Here is a 15921-nt window from a genome sequence, read left to right on the forward strand (position 1 = left end):
CAATAGCAAAACTTTTTTTTCCATGTTTTGGAAGTGAATGTCTGTATAATTGGAAATGGATATTCAAATATGCTTTAGTTTATACAAAAGGGGTTTCGAACCCTCTGATAGTTTTTTAAATTCTTATTTCAGAATACCAGAAAAATTAAATAAATGAGGGTATCAAGTTTTTAAAGATTATTTGCTATGTAATGAACATGGATGACAAAAAACTCGTGTTTACGGATACTCGTGAATAAAATTTGTGACGGATAGTTGGTATATATTTATTATCTGTAGATTGTGAGTAGCTGATATTTTGATATTTGTTTATAAATGGATCGGGTGTGGATAGTATACTATTCGTATCTGCATATATTTGTTATTTGTGGATATTTTTTAATTAAATAAACAAGTATTTGCACAAATAATAGGTGGACTGTGGGCTAATGGTAGATGAATTTTCTTTTATATTTTTTGAATCGAGTAATAGATAGACACTATTCGAATCTGATCTACTGGTTGACATCTATAGGTTACCATTAATTCATTGTATTAAGAACAAAGTTGGTAAGTGTTTTGGATTCGTTAGAGACTACCTATGAGGCTTAGATAAAAGTGACCAACACCTTCACATGGTCTTGGATGTTGACCTAACCAATTTCTTAGGATTACACTTTGTAAGAACTTCAACAATGAAGTTAGAAGAGTTTTTGGCAAATTAACAATAAGTACCATCTTAGGTGCAACTAAAGTAATTATTTTAATCTATTTTCATTGTTCATGTTTACATGGGGGCACAATGGTTATATATTATAATCTCTGTATTTGAAATATATCTTTAGAGTGTGGTTAATCCCTCACAGCTTTATCTTACTAAAACAAATAAGTAAGACATTTTAGCTTAATAAAACAACTTTCACTCATAATTAATTCAAGTAAAATGACTTTTGGACACTCTGGAAATAGAAGATAAAAATAATAAGTGTTATTGAAGATTTTGGAAAGATTGAGTATCGAAAAAGCTTGGCTCCTTATTCAATTCGGATTAAGTGATCAATACCTCTAATATGTTAAGATCACAGTGTGTAAAAAATTAGTAATCAGATTTTCTTTGGTTTGAATGGCAAGAACTTCTTAATTCAATTAAATAAATGTTTGTTGAAGCAAAAATATGCTTTTTAAGGCCAGTGATTGAAACAAACTGAAATCCATCACTAATTAATTAGATCTGAACCAACCAATCACATATGGATTTAACACTATGTTTTATACAAAATCTGAATATAATGGGTTAACGAATCTTCCTATGTTATACTTTCATATTTTTATCTATCATGAGACTTAAATTCCCATATGGAATTCTATTAAAATTACCCATTAAATACAATACATGCTACACTAATCAGTACACGAACAAAAATGGTATTTCTGAAGTACAGAGCTTTTCTATGTTACTGAATCACAGAATTAATGCAACCATCTCAGAAATCAGAATCTAAGGTCACCACTTTCAGTAAGAAATGAACATCATTTGTTTTCCCCTTCTGTTGAAGGGTTCAGACGAAAATGAAGTAAAACAATCAAGCTCAATCAAGAAAGAATTAGTTCAAACACAAGAATGGCAATGCAGTAAGTATTGTATTAACTATTAAATATAGTATGTTAATGTGTGTATTGTCAACCACAAGACAATACACTGCACAAACCCAAAGTCAAGGCAAACTTTTAAATTGGGGCTTCAAAGTTGCTAAAGTAAAGTAACAAAACTAAACATCTACCTCATCATTCTCCCCCATAAACACGCTAATCTAAGGCCAATTTTGCCCTATCTAAAGGGCATCACATGACCATACAAAAAGCAAAGTAGACAATCTCATTACTGACACAGATAGCTGCATGCTAAAGTTACCTATCCGCATGACCCACACCATTGATAAAAACAACAACAACAACAAAAGTATGGTGGTGGAAGAACCCTAAAAACCCATCTCTCACCAAGTAATGAAAAAAATAAGGGATCGTAGAATCAACAACCCCAGAAAAAAAAAAGGATTTTTTTTTATCAGTTTGGCTTTAGATCCTGAAACATGGTATCCCACCTGATTTCTTCTGCAGCAGCAGCCGAAGACCAGTATCCACCATCATCGTCATCATCATCTCCTTCCTTTTTTTCCTCCTTGCTGAAATGGTAAACCATGGGACTGGTAAAACCATCAAGACCATTGGGACTTCCATTTGTGAGCAAGAGCCTCTCTTGCTTAGCCACCATCAACTTTTTGGTTTTGTTCCTCTTCATGACATGACTCTTCCATCTTGTCCCATAAGGCCTTGTTCTCGACGATGATAACGACGATGGCACCACGACGAGTGCCGCAGACTCTTCTTCACAGCTGATGAACGTGCGAAAGTAATTGGCCAAGCACCTCTTGGTCCTCTTGATCGCCACCATGAGGCTTGCCACAGGGCGTGGTGCTCTCTTTCCTTTCACTTTCCTTGCGAGCTTCAGAATCTCTAGCCTGTGTTTGGCTATGGAGATTCCCATGCTCATCAGAAACTCATGGTTGAAGTATATCATGTCTTCTTCTTCCAGCTCGTTGTGTGCAAAAGTAAGACCATACTCATACACTAGGGTTGGCTCAAGGCTTGTTTTTGACAGCCATGAGAACCAATCCATGGTTGTGTTGTGTGTGATGTTCTTCAAGTTGAAGAGTTGTTGAGTGTTTATATAAAGAATGGTAAAGAGAGTTGAAAAAGAGAGTATCTGTGGTTTTCTTTTTGTGAAATTAGTTAGTTTATATATATATATATATATATATATATATATATATATATATATATATATATATATATATATATATATATATATATATATAGTAGTTGAGTCTTGAGAGTGACTAAAGAAAAAGTGAGTATAGGTATGTGTGTGTATGTTTGTGGGGTATGTTAATTACATTGTAACCCCCACACATCAGCCATGTTCGTGTTCCCTCCAGAAATAGGGTCTGTGACATCAAACTTTAAGGAGTGAGTGAGACCTAAGAATACGAATTTCTTATTCAAATTTAGCCCATCAATCACGGCTTAAGGAAAAGTACTTCTGCTGGACCCACCACTACTTCTTTGTGTTAAGTAGTTCAGACTGAAAGTGAGAAGGTCCTATCACTCAACAAATTTTTTCTTATCTTCACAAACTATTTTTAAACATATTTCTTTTATATAATATATTGAAGTATTCGGACATTGAAGTATTCCGTTAAGAAATAAATTTTAAATTAATTTCATAAAATTAATGGGTGAATATAATATTTTAATATATTTTAAATTCAATGAAAAAGAAAATAATATATAACGTGTTAAGAGGTAGATTGTAAGGTGAAGTCTAGATATTAATGGTTGGTTCGATAGCGGATCTATACAAATCTTGGTAGAATAGACTCTAATTTAATTTCATGTTAAGAAATGAACTTTAAACCTAACTCAATACTTTAAATTAGTTTTATCTCTAATCAATACGAGACTTTCAACGTAATGTTGCAAAAAAATTATATTAATATATCATTTTTTATATTTTATATCTATTATTATGGAAGAGTTGAAAGTTGGTTTTGGTGTATGGGAAGGTATGCAGGCGTTACTTACAACAATTTACAGTGGGTTGGATTAAAGGAAAAGCAATGTCTTCTTTTGCCGTCAAATGAATTATACATTATTGATAGACCCATGACATTTGTCCTTTGAGTTTTCTTGCACTTGCTTGTGTTATAAAGAGATTAACTTTGTAAAATCAGTACGATTTCCTCAATTTAGTCCTTTGCTTCTCCTGTTTCAGGCAATAAATAATAATGATTGACATGATATCAGGCAAACTTATACAAAAATTATAAAAAAGTAAGTTTAAGCTTTAGGATTTAAATATTTAACATATAGAAAAGAGATTATCTGTGCATGATAGTCACACTGATAAAGATTAAGATTAGTTTTATTTAAAAATTTAAAATATTGGATATGTGGATTTTTTTTAATATATTTAATTTTGTTATTTTTATTCATTGACTTAAATTTATATTTAAATTATTTCTAGTAAAGATTTCATGAAAAGATAAAATCAATCTATAGAATATAGATAGGTCAATCATATTTTAATAACTAAATGTTTCATTATCAATTTCATGGTATCAAAATATCAAAATTCGTTGAATGATATAATTAGAATCAATTAATATATATCTCTGGAATATTATTCGTTATTATGATTTTATTCTTTAAAGATATTATGATGTTGATCTCAATTCCTAAATTATAAAATGTTGTAAGAACAATATTATTACTAAGAGAAATCGTTTTGTTTCGTAGAAAAGTTTTTCGTTAATATTTTCTTCTCTGGAATGAACAATGAAAATGTGATATTTTAATTATATCTTCATTTTCCAAGAAATCAAACCTCATATAAGTTAGACTTTCGTAAATTAAGGAAGCAGCGACTATAATTATCTCATTAATTAATCATACCCAAACCGTCATTAATTATGGTTGAAAAAAAAACATAATTTAAGATCAGTTTATTGGAGTCTATTTTTTGCTGAGACGGCACTTTAGGGGAAAAAAATTGGAAATATATTTAAAATTATCTTAGTTAACTTTGAGATGTAATGTTCCATTGACTTTGGTTCTTCGTGCCATCACCATCCAATTAGCTTCTAATAACTATAAGTATTTTGTGATTAATTGAGCATAATAATAATGGCTGATTAGTTTGCACGTTTGAAATCTTTCAAATCTCAAGAGCTAAATTTGCAATATAAAAGGTCAAAAGATTATAATTTGTTCTAAAGTTATTTAAAATTTTAAGGAGGTTCAACACACATATATCTTCACACTAGTAAGATATTGTCCGTTTTGAGTCAAGCTCTCACGGATTTGCTTTTGGTACCATTTCAAGAAGTCTTTTACCAATTAAGGTATCTTATGTGTATATAAACTCATGTCTATCTCTTATTTTATCTGATTTTATTTGTACCCAACAAAAATAAATAGAGTTTATATTTTAAACCAATTCAAAAGGTTTACTTTCTCACATTTTTTTTTCTTAGTTCATATCACATTTTATATTACAGTTCACCTAAAATCATTATGCTAAAATAGTTAACGAAGAATAGGAATATTTTAAAATAATATTTAACTTATAATGGTTTAGAATTAATGAAGATTCAAAAGATTCGCATAACTTTTCACTGATAATATAAAAGTAGACTATTTATTTATCAATGTCTATTTGTTTGAAAAGGTTTAGAAAGTTTTTTTAACACCAGCATAAAGACAAATAAAGAGGTATAATTGTGTAATGAATAGTGTACTAAACTAAACATATCTTTAATCTGAATTATGTTATTATCACATTTAATAATTTTATATTATTTAATATTCGAGATCTAATCTAAATATTCTTTTATTTTTTGAAAAGATTTTAAAAAGTAAATTTAAAACGAAATTTTATGTTTCAAAATAGATAATATTTTAGATATATAATGATTGACCTAATGATATCATTAAAGAGATTTAAAATCATGATATATTCACTTTTTAATTTATTAGCTCTCTTAAAAAGGTTCAACTAATATAAAAAATATGTAAATATTTTAATTATAGTATTTTCTTTGCATGATTATACAAAAGTTACTTTTCGTTATTTTTTTATCTTTTTAAAATAGAAACAAAAGGTCAAAAGTTAATTTTTAGTATTAAATCATTTTTGTCTATTTTTAATATTGTTGGATTGTCACTTTTGACTATACAAACAAAAATTATCTATCATTTTTAACTTTACAGAAAGAATTTCATAAAATTAATTTGATGTACGTGAATCTCTTAATTATAGTTTAGAACTTGATCTCCAAACTTAAAATAATATTTCATTTTAAAGTTAATTGATTGGAGAATGTTAGTAGCCATTGAAAGCAAGAAACCTATACATGCATAGTAGTGTTGATCTCGATGGATATCTTTCCCACATTAATGTTGGTTGCCATGTGAGCTTATTTTTCTTATTTATTTATTATTATTATTATTATTACTACTACTTTTGTCAATTCATCAACTTTCAAAAGTAAATGTGCCACTTTTGCAAAAATAATAAAGAAAAGTTGAAAATAAGAACAAAAAATGATACATAACTTGCTTTGGCTACATGTCAAATCACTTTTTTCCCTTGACAATAAGTGATTCTCACAATGGTTAATAAATAGCTCAAACATTATCCATGGTTTAGTAAATGCTCCTATCAACTATAATTTCATATATTCAAATTTTTTAGTTTATTTAATATATTCAAATATTTCCTTCGTACTTTTATCATCTTCAAACGTGTGAAATAATTAAATTAGTGAATAATACATTTAATAAATGAAAAAAACAAATCATGTCATAACCCAAATTCAAGTTTCGTGTTGCTTTAATGATAACTTGGGGAGTAGCATTTTTCTAATAAACTTAAACTTTTTATTGTTCGATTTAAATAAAAAAATGTCAAACTCGATCAACATATTTTTTCAACAAGTCAAACTGTTGACTTGTTCTATTTACATTGTTATTCACAAATCTAATTTTAAGCTTCGCATTTTTCTGATAATCCCATTGAAATAAACTAATCAAACGTTTTTTTCACAAGTCATAAGCATTAATTGATTCATGCGTATTTAATTAATTTTATATGTATCCATGTACTTTCTTTACGTACGAGTAACTTCATTAAAATTGGATTTTATTTTTTTTATTTACTCGACTAAATTTACTTACTTACATCTCAATTTTCAAGTTTGATAGAAATAATATCTATACAAGTCTTTTTTTTTTCTTTAATACTACTAAATATGTTTATAATTTTTAAATTTAAATTAAAACATGTTGAATGATGTAAACCGTTTAAACATTAATCTAAAATATACAAGTTTAGAGTTAATACGGTGTATTCACCGCTCGAGAATCTATATGTGATATTGAGAATAGATTAGTTGGACGATAACCATGTGTTAATTGACTGCAAATGTCAGATGATTTTTCAAGAACTAAAAAGTATAGAGATATTAACAATGTGAAAAATTATACACAATCTCAAGAGTACGCAAAAAAAATAATTAACATAGTTATATCTATTATTTTTAAGTTTTAAACATAAATATAACAAAATTTGAAATGAAATAAATTTTAGTTTTGTGTCAAAATTTAGAACTAAAAATAGATTTAGCTTTTTTTTTAATAAATACATTTGAAGTTATTGATGTAAAACGTGACTGAAAAGTGCATAAATTACTTATAATTTGCTTAAATTAATTCAAAGTTAATCTAGATTTAACAACACTCCATGTTACTAATTGCGTGGCACTTGCTGCTCGCAAAAGCATCTTTTTCTTTATGTTTTATTGAAAGGACCACAATAAAATTAATGTTTGCGTATCAATCAACCTTATCAAGTGAATGTAAAGATTAATTCAGATCATAAACACAACTTTAATAATCAGAAATTAAACACAACTTTGTGCAATCATTTAAACACCATGCAATTTGCGTAAGCAAATGAATTTGGGGTTCTTCTGGCTTTACACAAACGCATAATTAGAAATTAGAATAATAAGAGTGCTAATTAATGAGAAAATCATATTCAAGAGAAAGTGATAATATAATAATTAATTGTATTTGTTTGGTAATGGTGTGTTTGTTTGTGGACATCATAATTGAGTTTATGGGTATCAACTAACGTTAATCATCAGCTTTGCAGACCTTAAAAACTCCACCTTTTCTATTAACACAACATTAACCAAATTTATTGTTATTTTTATTACTTATTATTATATTATGTGTATTTTTTTTATGAGAGATCATCTTTCTTTGTTATAAAAATAAATAAATAAATATCTTAAATATCTAACACATCTACATCCATTTTAAATCACTTATTTATTATAAATATATAATAAGTATGTTTATTATAAATATACTTATTTATTTTGAAGGAAATGCGATCTCTCTCACTTATTTATTATAAATATATCACAATGGTTATAGTAACTCTTGATTATCATTATTTTTTATATTTTTTTGACTAAGAAAAAGTGCATAAATTTTATTTATTTGGGCTAAGAATAAGGTGAAAAACTTGATTTATCCCTGTTAAATATAAATTGATCTGCTATAAATAAAAAAATAATAATTGTTTCATGTAAAAAAATATATGTCTAAAATTTTTGCTAGTCAAACCTAAAAAATAAAAATAAAATAAAATAATTTAAACATAAATATTTAGTAACATTTATATTAAAAAAAAATGCCTTGTGAAACATTGAACACAATCCCAAGTATCCCAACCTAGGCCCAATACACTCTTTTCGGTATCTTTGCACATTTCAAAAACCCTAACAAAAAATCTCTAAACAGTTTTGTGACTTAAATTACTTTTGATCTTATAGTTTCGTAAATGTACCATTCTTATTTTTGTAAAATATTAATTGAAAATTTAGTCCTTCAGGTAATATCAAAATGTTAATCTATTGTTGATATATATATATATATATATATATATATATATATATATATATATATATATATATTTCCATTTCTAATAAACAATACTGATGTGCCGGTAAATTATGTAATATTAACTGTTTATTTATACAAAATATTAATAAGAATGTTGAGTAATGAATTTTAACATTATGAATATATGTTAACGTTTTTTATACTAATTAAATGAAATATTGTGTTACATCAAAATTGTTTAATTTTTCATAATTATAATGTTTTGATATTTAAACACTTTTTAACTTTATTTTTAAAATTAAGGTTTTTATTTTGTTTTGTTAATTTACTATTGTGTTGATTTTTATATATGGCATTTTTATATGAAAACAGATTATTGTACAAATACTGAAGAGATTGTATAAAATTATAAATACCGGTCAATGTAGAAGATGTTTGAACAAACTTTTAGTATAATTTTTCATTTTTCAATAAAAATTATGATTGTAAAACAATAATTTTTTATTGAGATTTTCAATAAAACATAAATAAGCTTTTATTTTAATTATTATTGATTATATATTTTAAAAAGATAAAATTAGAATGTTACAAGTACATATATCTAATACACATATCATACTCGTATATGGATTATTCTTTTCATTTCAACTTTAATTCATAGGATAACTTTTAATTTACTACAAAAGGCTCTTAAGTTTTTTTTTTTAAATCCTTTACTTTCACTTTTTATTTAATTATATCCTTTTATTAATCAAAAGTTGATTTTAGTTTTTTTTAACTTTCTAAAGCATGAATATCAATATTTTTTTCCGTAATAACATATTTAAAACTAAAAACGCGTCACTTTCGCACTCTGTAATTACTAACATTACTTTCGCACTTAGTAAAAACTAATGATCAACTTAAAAATTTAATTACTATAAAGGTTTTAATTGAATTAATTAAATAAATATTATTTAAGACATTAGAAAATTAGCCGTATTTTTGTTGTTTTGTGAACTCTTAATCCCAAGTCATGACATGACATATTACCTAATTGGCCACCACGAACAAAACTCGTCTCACGTTCTTCTCAATTTATAAAACAAAATTAAGAATTTATTCAATTTCAGAACTTATTTCTTAATTTTAATTTGGAAACACACTCTAATTTTGTGTAAAAAGTAAATATAACAAAAAAATCACATTTTTTCTTCATACTAACTTATAAAACTAAAAAGACAATAAATATCTATATACATATATATAACGAAAAAAAAATCTTTAATTTATATATATATATATATATATATATATATATATATATATATATATATATATATTTGCTTTATAAATAATCAGTACAACTTTATATATAATTGTCGGCATAGTATATTACACTTTTTTTCATCCACTTTTGCAACATCCCCATGTTTGGTGCTTTCTGCAACTTGGTGGTGGTCTTGTTTGCTACCCTATTTTGATATATTTTTTATTTTGAAATAATTTCACAAATAATTATGTCAATCACATTATAATTTTTAATTAAATAAAAATATTAAGCGACTATAAAAGTGCGCATTAACGAATAAAAGAATTATTATATTAATCCATCAATATAGGTACGTAAACCAAGTTCATATATGCGTCATTTTCACGAATAAGATGTAAATATGATTAAACTTTTTATATTTTTGTTTGGTAAGATACTTACAACGTGTTATTTTTAATCAATTTAGAGTTCATTATTCTTCGTTATTGGATAAAATGAAGATTATAAACTCTTATTTAACTGGAGATTTAAGGAATATTTTGTAATTTTAATATTATTACTTTTAATATTTTTTAAGCAATATTATGGTTTTAATCGATATTAAATGTAACTATATATTTGCTTATCAAACTTAAAAGAAGAAATAAAAATATAACCTCCGATTATTTTTACGGTAGGAAATTTTTTTTTAACAATTTCTTTTTACAATTTTTGACATGATCCGTTTCAAATATTTTTCTAAAATTAAATTTAAACAAATCAATAAAATAATGACACTGTTGTAAAAAATTGAAAAAAAAAAGTTGTTAAGAGATCCATATGCTTTTTCAATTTTAAACACACGTTCGTTTAAACTTTAATGGTTTACGAAGAAAGTATAAAGCTGCATATATCACAATTATAATAAATTATGATATTATAATATTAAAATCTACAAAATTATTTTGAAAATTGATGACCGAAATGAATAGTACTTTTCTAAATAATTAATATATCACACATATATATCTAAATGTTTATTAGAAAGAATGAGTAAATATATTTATTTATATTCTTATTTAAGTGAGTTATCTAGTTGACTATATAGTATAGAGTGTTTGTAACCTACTTAAAAATACTTATATTTAATATTTATATATATATATATAATTTGTTATTTGTGAGGAAAAGCGTAAAATAATTTTTTATTTAAATTTAATGAAAAAAACCAAGACATTTGATGAGGAAAAAAAGAGTTAAGTTATTATTGCATCAAACCCTGTTCGTACGGTTTTACTGTCATGACTGGCATTCATCTACGCCACACAAAAACCAAAACCTCCATTTTATCATTTCAATTAAACTCTCACGCACCGCTTCAACGATTCTCTTATCGCGCTTTTTTAGAGTAATCTCGTTTTCTCTCTTCTCTTCCTTCTACTCGCCCTCTTCCACTTTCAACTGTCAGGACAAAGTGACAAACAATAATATTAAATACTCCTTCCAAAGAATCATCTAGAAATAATTAATATTTGGTATTTATCTTTATTTCTTATTAACAATAATCTTCAAATTCATTTTTTTATATAAAATGAAATTAATTTGAAAGGAAACCTTGAACATTTTTCAATTTTGTACATAAAAAATTAGTAATTACATAGTTCTTAAATAACATATATTTTTTTTAGGGAATCCAGTTTAAGATCTCAACCCAAATAATTGTACATGCAATCATTTTAAATACACTAATAATTGAGCATATATGCAACGTCATTATAGAACTTATCTCCACATATACACTTTGGTAAAAAAGTATGAATTTAATGATTAATGTAAAAACATGTATTATCTTTATCTCCGATAACTATAAATTATTATGAATATAATTTATTAAATCATTATGATAGAAATCTATAAAATTTATACGTAGTATTTTCTATTAAATTTACGGTGACAGCGTGTTAAGTGTTTCTTCTATCAACAAGTTAATTTTAATTAATAATTCTATTCTTAAATAAAACAAAATTTGATTTTTTTAAATAATGGAGTAAAATTAAAATAATTAGTTATAATAGTAAACTTAATGGATAATATTGTTGGGAATGGTTTTAAAATGCTATTTGTGTTTTTCAAGATATGATTTTGACGTAAATGGGTCTTTTATTTTTTATTTTATTTTATTTTTATTTATTGTTGTGTTTGTACGCAACTTTGTGTTTGTGAAGATGAGATAGAAACAGTGACAAAGTTTGTAATGATGTTGACAGGCATGGAAGGAGAACCTCGACATCAATTGAAAGGATAATAGGCTCAATTCAACACTCAATCAATTGCATTTAAAAAATAATAATTAAAAAAGTAAAATTAGAAAAATAAAAGAGAAAAAAAGTATATCTTATATATATATATATATTATAACTGTTTATCATTTTAAGTATGTATGTGGATATATCGACTTTTTTTTAGTTATAACATTGCTTAATATGTTTATTTTGTTTGTTTAACAATTATATATATTAATGTTTTAATTTAAGTAATCATGTTTCTGATATCATTACTAATTATAACTAATATGTACTATAATAAATATACAAAATAAATCTACTTAACCGATGATAGATAGCTTTAATTTTGATTCTAGAATACGAGATTCATCATAATTTTAATTTTAAAAAGTATTTTAGTAGGTAGAAAAATAAATAAAATATTTAAACTTGACCTCTACAGTTAAATAATATAAAACTAGTAAATGTGATTAAAATAATATTAAAAATTTTAAATTATGTACTTAAAAAATATAACTATTTTTATTTCTGTATTAAATTTATACAATGTTTACAGAAGTGATAAATTATTACAATCGTGCAGAGCGTGTATGCACGCATCACATAGTGAGAGTGGATAAGCGCATAACAATCTGTTCATTGATGTGTCGTTTTCGTGATATAGTATTAGCAATAATTTTAATCACTAAAAAATATTTAAAATTTTTATGACCAAAGGGAGTCAATCCTTTTGTTTGGTCACCACATCACAATATCATCCCACCACCGATACGGTATCTACGAACATTTTTCTATGTCTTGATAAATCATGAGATATTATTAACTCGCGAGAATTTTTTTCTCGAGAAAGTGAGCTTCATAATTTGCTTTCCATTTCTCTTTCTGCTCGTTTTGCGTGTCCAATCTGAATGCCAGTAAATTTTTTTAATGGAAACAGTAAATGCATTTCTATATATGGATGCATTATTATTTTTATTTATTAGTAAAAGTACGTATTTGAAAATACATTATTTAGTTAAATATCAAAATTTAATATTTAATAACAATTTACAACATAGAAAAAGTGTCACCCTGAATAATTTAACTATGATCAAGTTTGGAAAGTTAACTATAGCAAACAAAAAATAGATGAATATTTAAAAATAAAACAATTTATTCTTATTGAAGAAATTGTATAGTATGATTTAATTTTGAAAATATAAAAATTGAAAAGAAATGAACTTTAGACTTTTGTATGAAAAAATGAATTTAAGAAGAATAAGGATTTTACTTTTATCATTAATAATGTTTTTGTTGGTTAGGGGAAAAAAAAGCAATTATATGAAACCTATTAAGATTAAATATGCTTTTAACTTTATGTTAAAATTCAAGTTATTTTTTTTTTAAATTTTGAACTAATTTAGTTCTTTTATTTTATAACTTTGTAAATTTAATATTTTTAATAAAATTTTATTAAGTTTATTTTATATTTTAAATGTACTGAAAGTGAAAATGTGTCAAAATTTATCAAAAATTAGTTAAAAAAATTAAATTTATACATTGGAGAACTAAATTGATCTTATTTTTCAATTTTCACTAAGAATGTACTGTAATTATATTATTAAAACAAAAAAAGAATAATATTTTTTATAATCATAAGTGATTTTGAATTCTTGTGCTTTAAAGAAGATGTCTTTTTTGAATTCTTGTGCTTTAAAGAAGATGTCTTTCGTACCTGAGGTATATATGCACTTTTTAAAAACAGTAATGTTGTTTATGTATAAATATAAGATTTGTTATATAAATATATTGACATTTTTTTATTATACGAAACTCTTGATATTAAAGAAAATAAATGCATTTTAATTTTTAACGTTAGAATATAAAAACAATATAATTGGTGCAGAAGTTGCACGTGGTCGGTTTGTGCTTACCACAAAAGTGTCATCCAGTAGCTACCAAACCCAACCGTTCCTATCAAAATTAAAAACACCTTAAATGCTCATATAAATTCCAAGACTATATTTTTTTTAATTATTTAATACTAATTTTAATTAATCTTCTAAATTATTTTTCTTTCAATTCTCAATTTCTTTATTAATAAAGTATTTTGTATTACTTTTTCTTAAAAATTAAGCATTTTAAAAAATTATAAATTTAAGTATATACGAAAGTAATTATCTTCTTCTTTCCATGGTTCTTTTCGTAAATATTTTTCACTTTTTATAAGTTATTTTTCTTTTAATTTTTTTAAATCTAATTATTTTCGAAGTTCAGCGTGTTACAAATCATAATTTAGATCTAATATTAAATATTAAACTTTATTTTTCTTCTTTACAATGATTAATATAAATATTTATAAAAAAATATTATTTTAAATGTTTTGAAATTGAATTTCCTTTTGTTATGGAAACGAGACATCCCGTTTATTAAATTTATACTGACGGTGGTGTTATTAAAGTGATATATACTATTTAATATTTGTGTAGTGTTATTTTGTTAATGAATTAGTTTTAATAGATAATAAGTTATAATAAATTAGTTTTAATAAGTAAAATGTTATTTATTTTTAAAAAAATAACAAAAAATTAGTAATATTTAAAATAATGTAATGAAATTGAAAAAAAATAGTAAGATAAAAAAACCATTTCAATATAATGAATATTATACTAAAAGTGGGAAAAAAATGAAAGTGAAAAAGAAAAAGTTTCTTATTTATTTAAATTAAACTAAAAGTCTGAGAGAGAATGTGGGACCCACTGGACCCAATTTGCTTTGTACCGTGTCCTTGTCAATCTTCAATAGCTTGTGGGACCCTATCCATTGTCTTCCCATTTTAAGGTATGTTTACATTTTGAAACTTCAAATAATATTTTTAGTTTCTTATTATAATTACAATATAAAATTATTAATTAATTTGAATTATTAAAGTCAAAGAGTTACACCGTGATATGATAAACTAAGATTAAAAAATATATATTTCATTAAAGTTCGATAATTATAAATTAAAATTATTCGCATCTTCGTAATCTACCGTTAAAAAAAATCTCTTGTTTAACTTTTATCGCGTGAATTTTTTTTTCTTTATCATAATATAATTGGTAAGACTAAAAAATTATTTACCAAAAACACAAAAAATTGATTAAAATTCAATTGTAAATTCAATGCTTGAGTTTAAAAATATATGAATAACAGCTATTTTTATCGAAATTATGTAATATTTGATTATTTATTATATCTCTTCCTATTTTAATTTCTAATATTTTTTTTCTTTATTTCTTTTAGTCACCTTGACTTTCTTTTACACGAAAACAACTTTTCAGCATCACTTGTCACGTAAGAATTTTCAAAGAAGGGTCCACCTTATTTGTTTTAAAATATGGAAACACGTTAATAAGTAGGTTTTTAATAACACGCAATAAACTATTTTGCTAAAATCATATAAAATTATTATAGAAAGTAATACAATTGTACGTGTAAAATTTAAAGTTAATATCACGTATTAATCTAAGAAATTTTATATCCGTTAAAAAATAAACTTTAAATTTAAACCGGTATATTATTCTTATTAGTAAACTAAACATTAAAAAATATATGAGAAATTTGATAACGAATAAAATAATATGTTTAATAAAAATTCTTTGATAATTATTGTTTAAAAAAATAATAGTAGCAAAATACATTTTTACTTTCATGTAACACACAATACAAAGATAAAATGATTATAAATATAAATTTTTATATTTTTAAAAAAGAAGAAAATGAAAAATAAAAAAAAGTAATATTAAATAAATATAAAAATTTATGTGTGTGAAAAAATAATTTTTTATATATAAAAATAATAATAATGATATTTTAACAATTTTTTAACGTGATCTATCTATATGTTATATGTCGTTTAATTCAAAATTACTT

General features: G+C 24.5%; 1 protein-coding gene across 1 annotated transcript; it reads right to left on the minus strand.

Moving 5' to 3' along the window:
- Positions 1-1603: 1603 nt before the first annotated feature.
- On the minus strand, positions 1604-2736 carry LOC108320535 (uncharacterized). The gene has a single exon (XM_017551981.2). It carries the CDS (start codon positions 2654-2656, stop codon positions 2045-2047), a length of 612 nt encoding a protein of 203 aa, XP_017407470.1. The 5' UTR covers positions 2657-2736; the 3' UTR covers positions 1604-2044.
- Between the last annotated feature and the right edge of the window lie 13185 nt (positions 2737-15921).

This window comes from Vigna angularis, chromosome 9 (genome assembly GCF_016808095.1).
Source record: "Vigna angularis cultivar LongXiaoDou No.4 chromosome 9, ASM1680809v1, whole genome shotgun sequence".
NCBI lineage: Eukaryota > Viridiplantae > Streptophyta > Magnoliopsida > Fabales > Fabaceae > Vigna > Vigna angularis.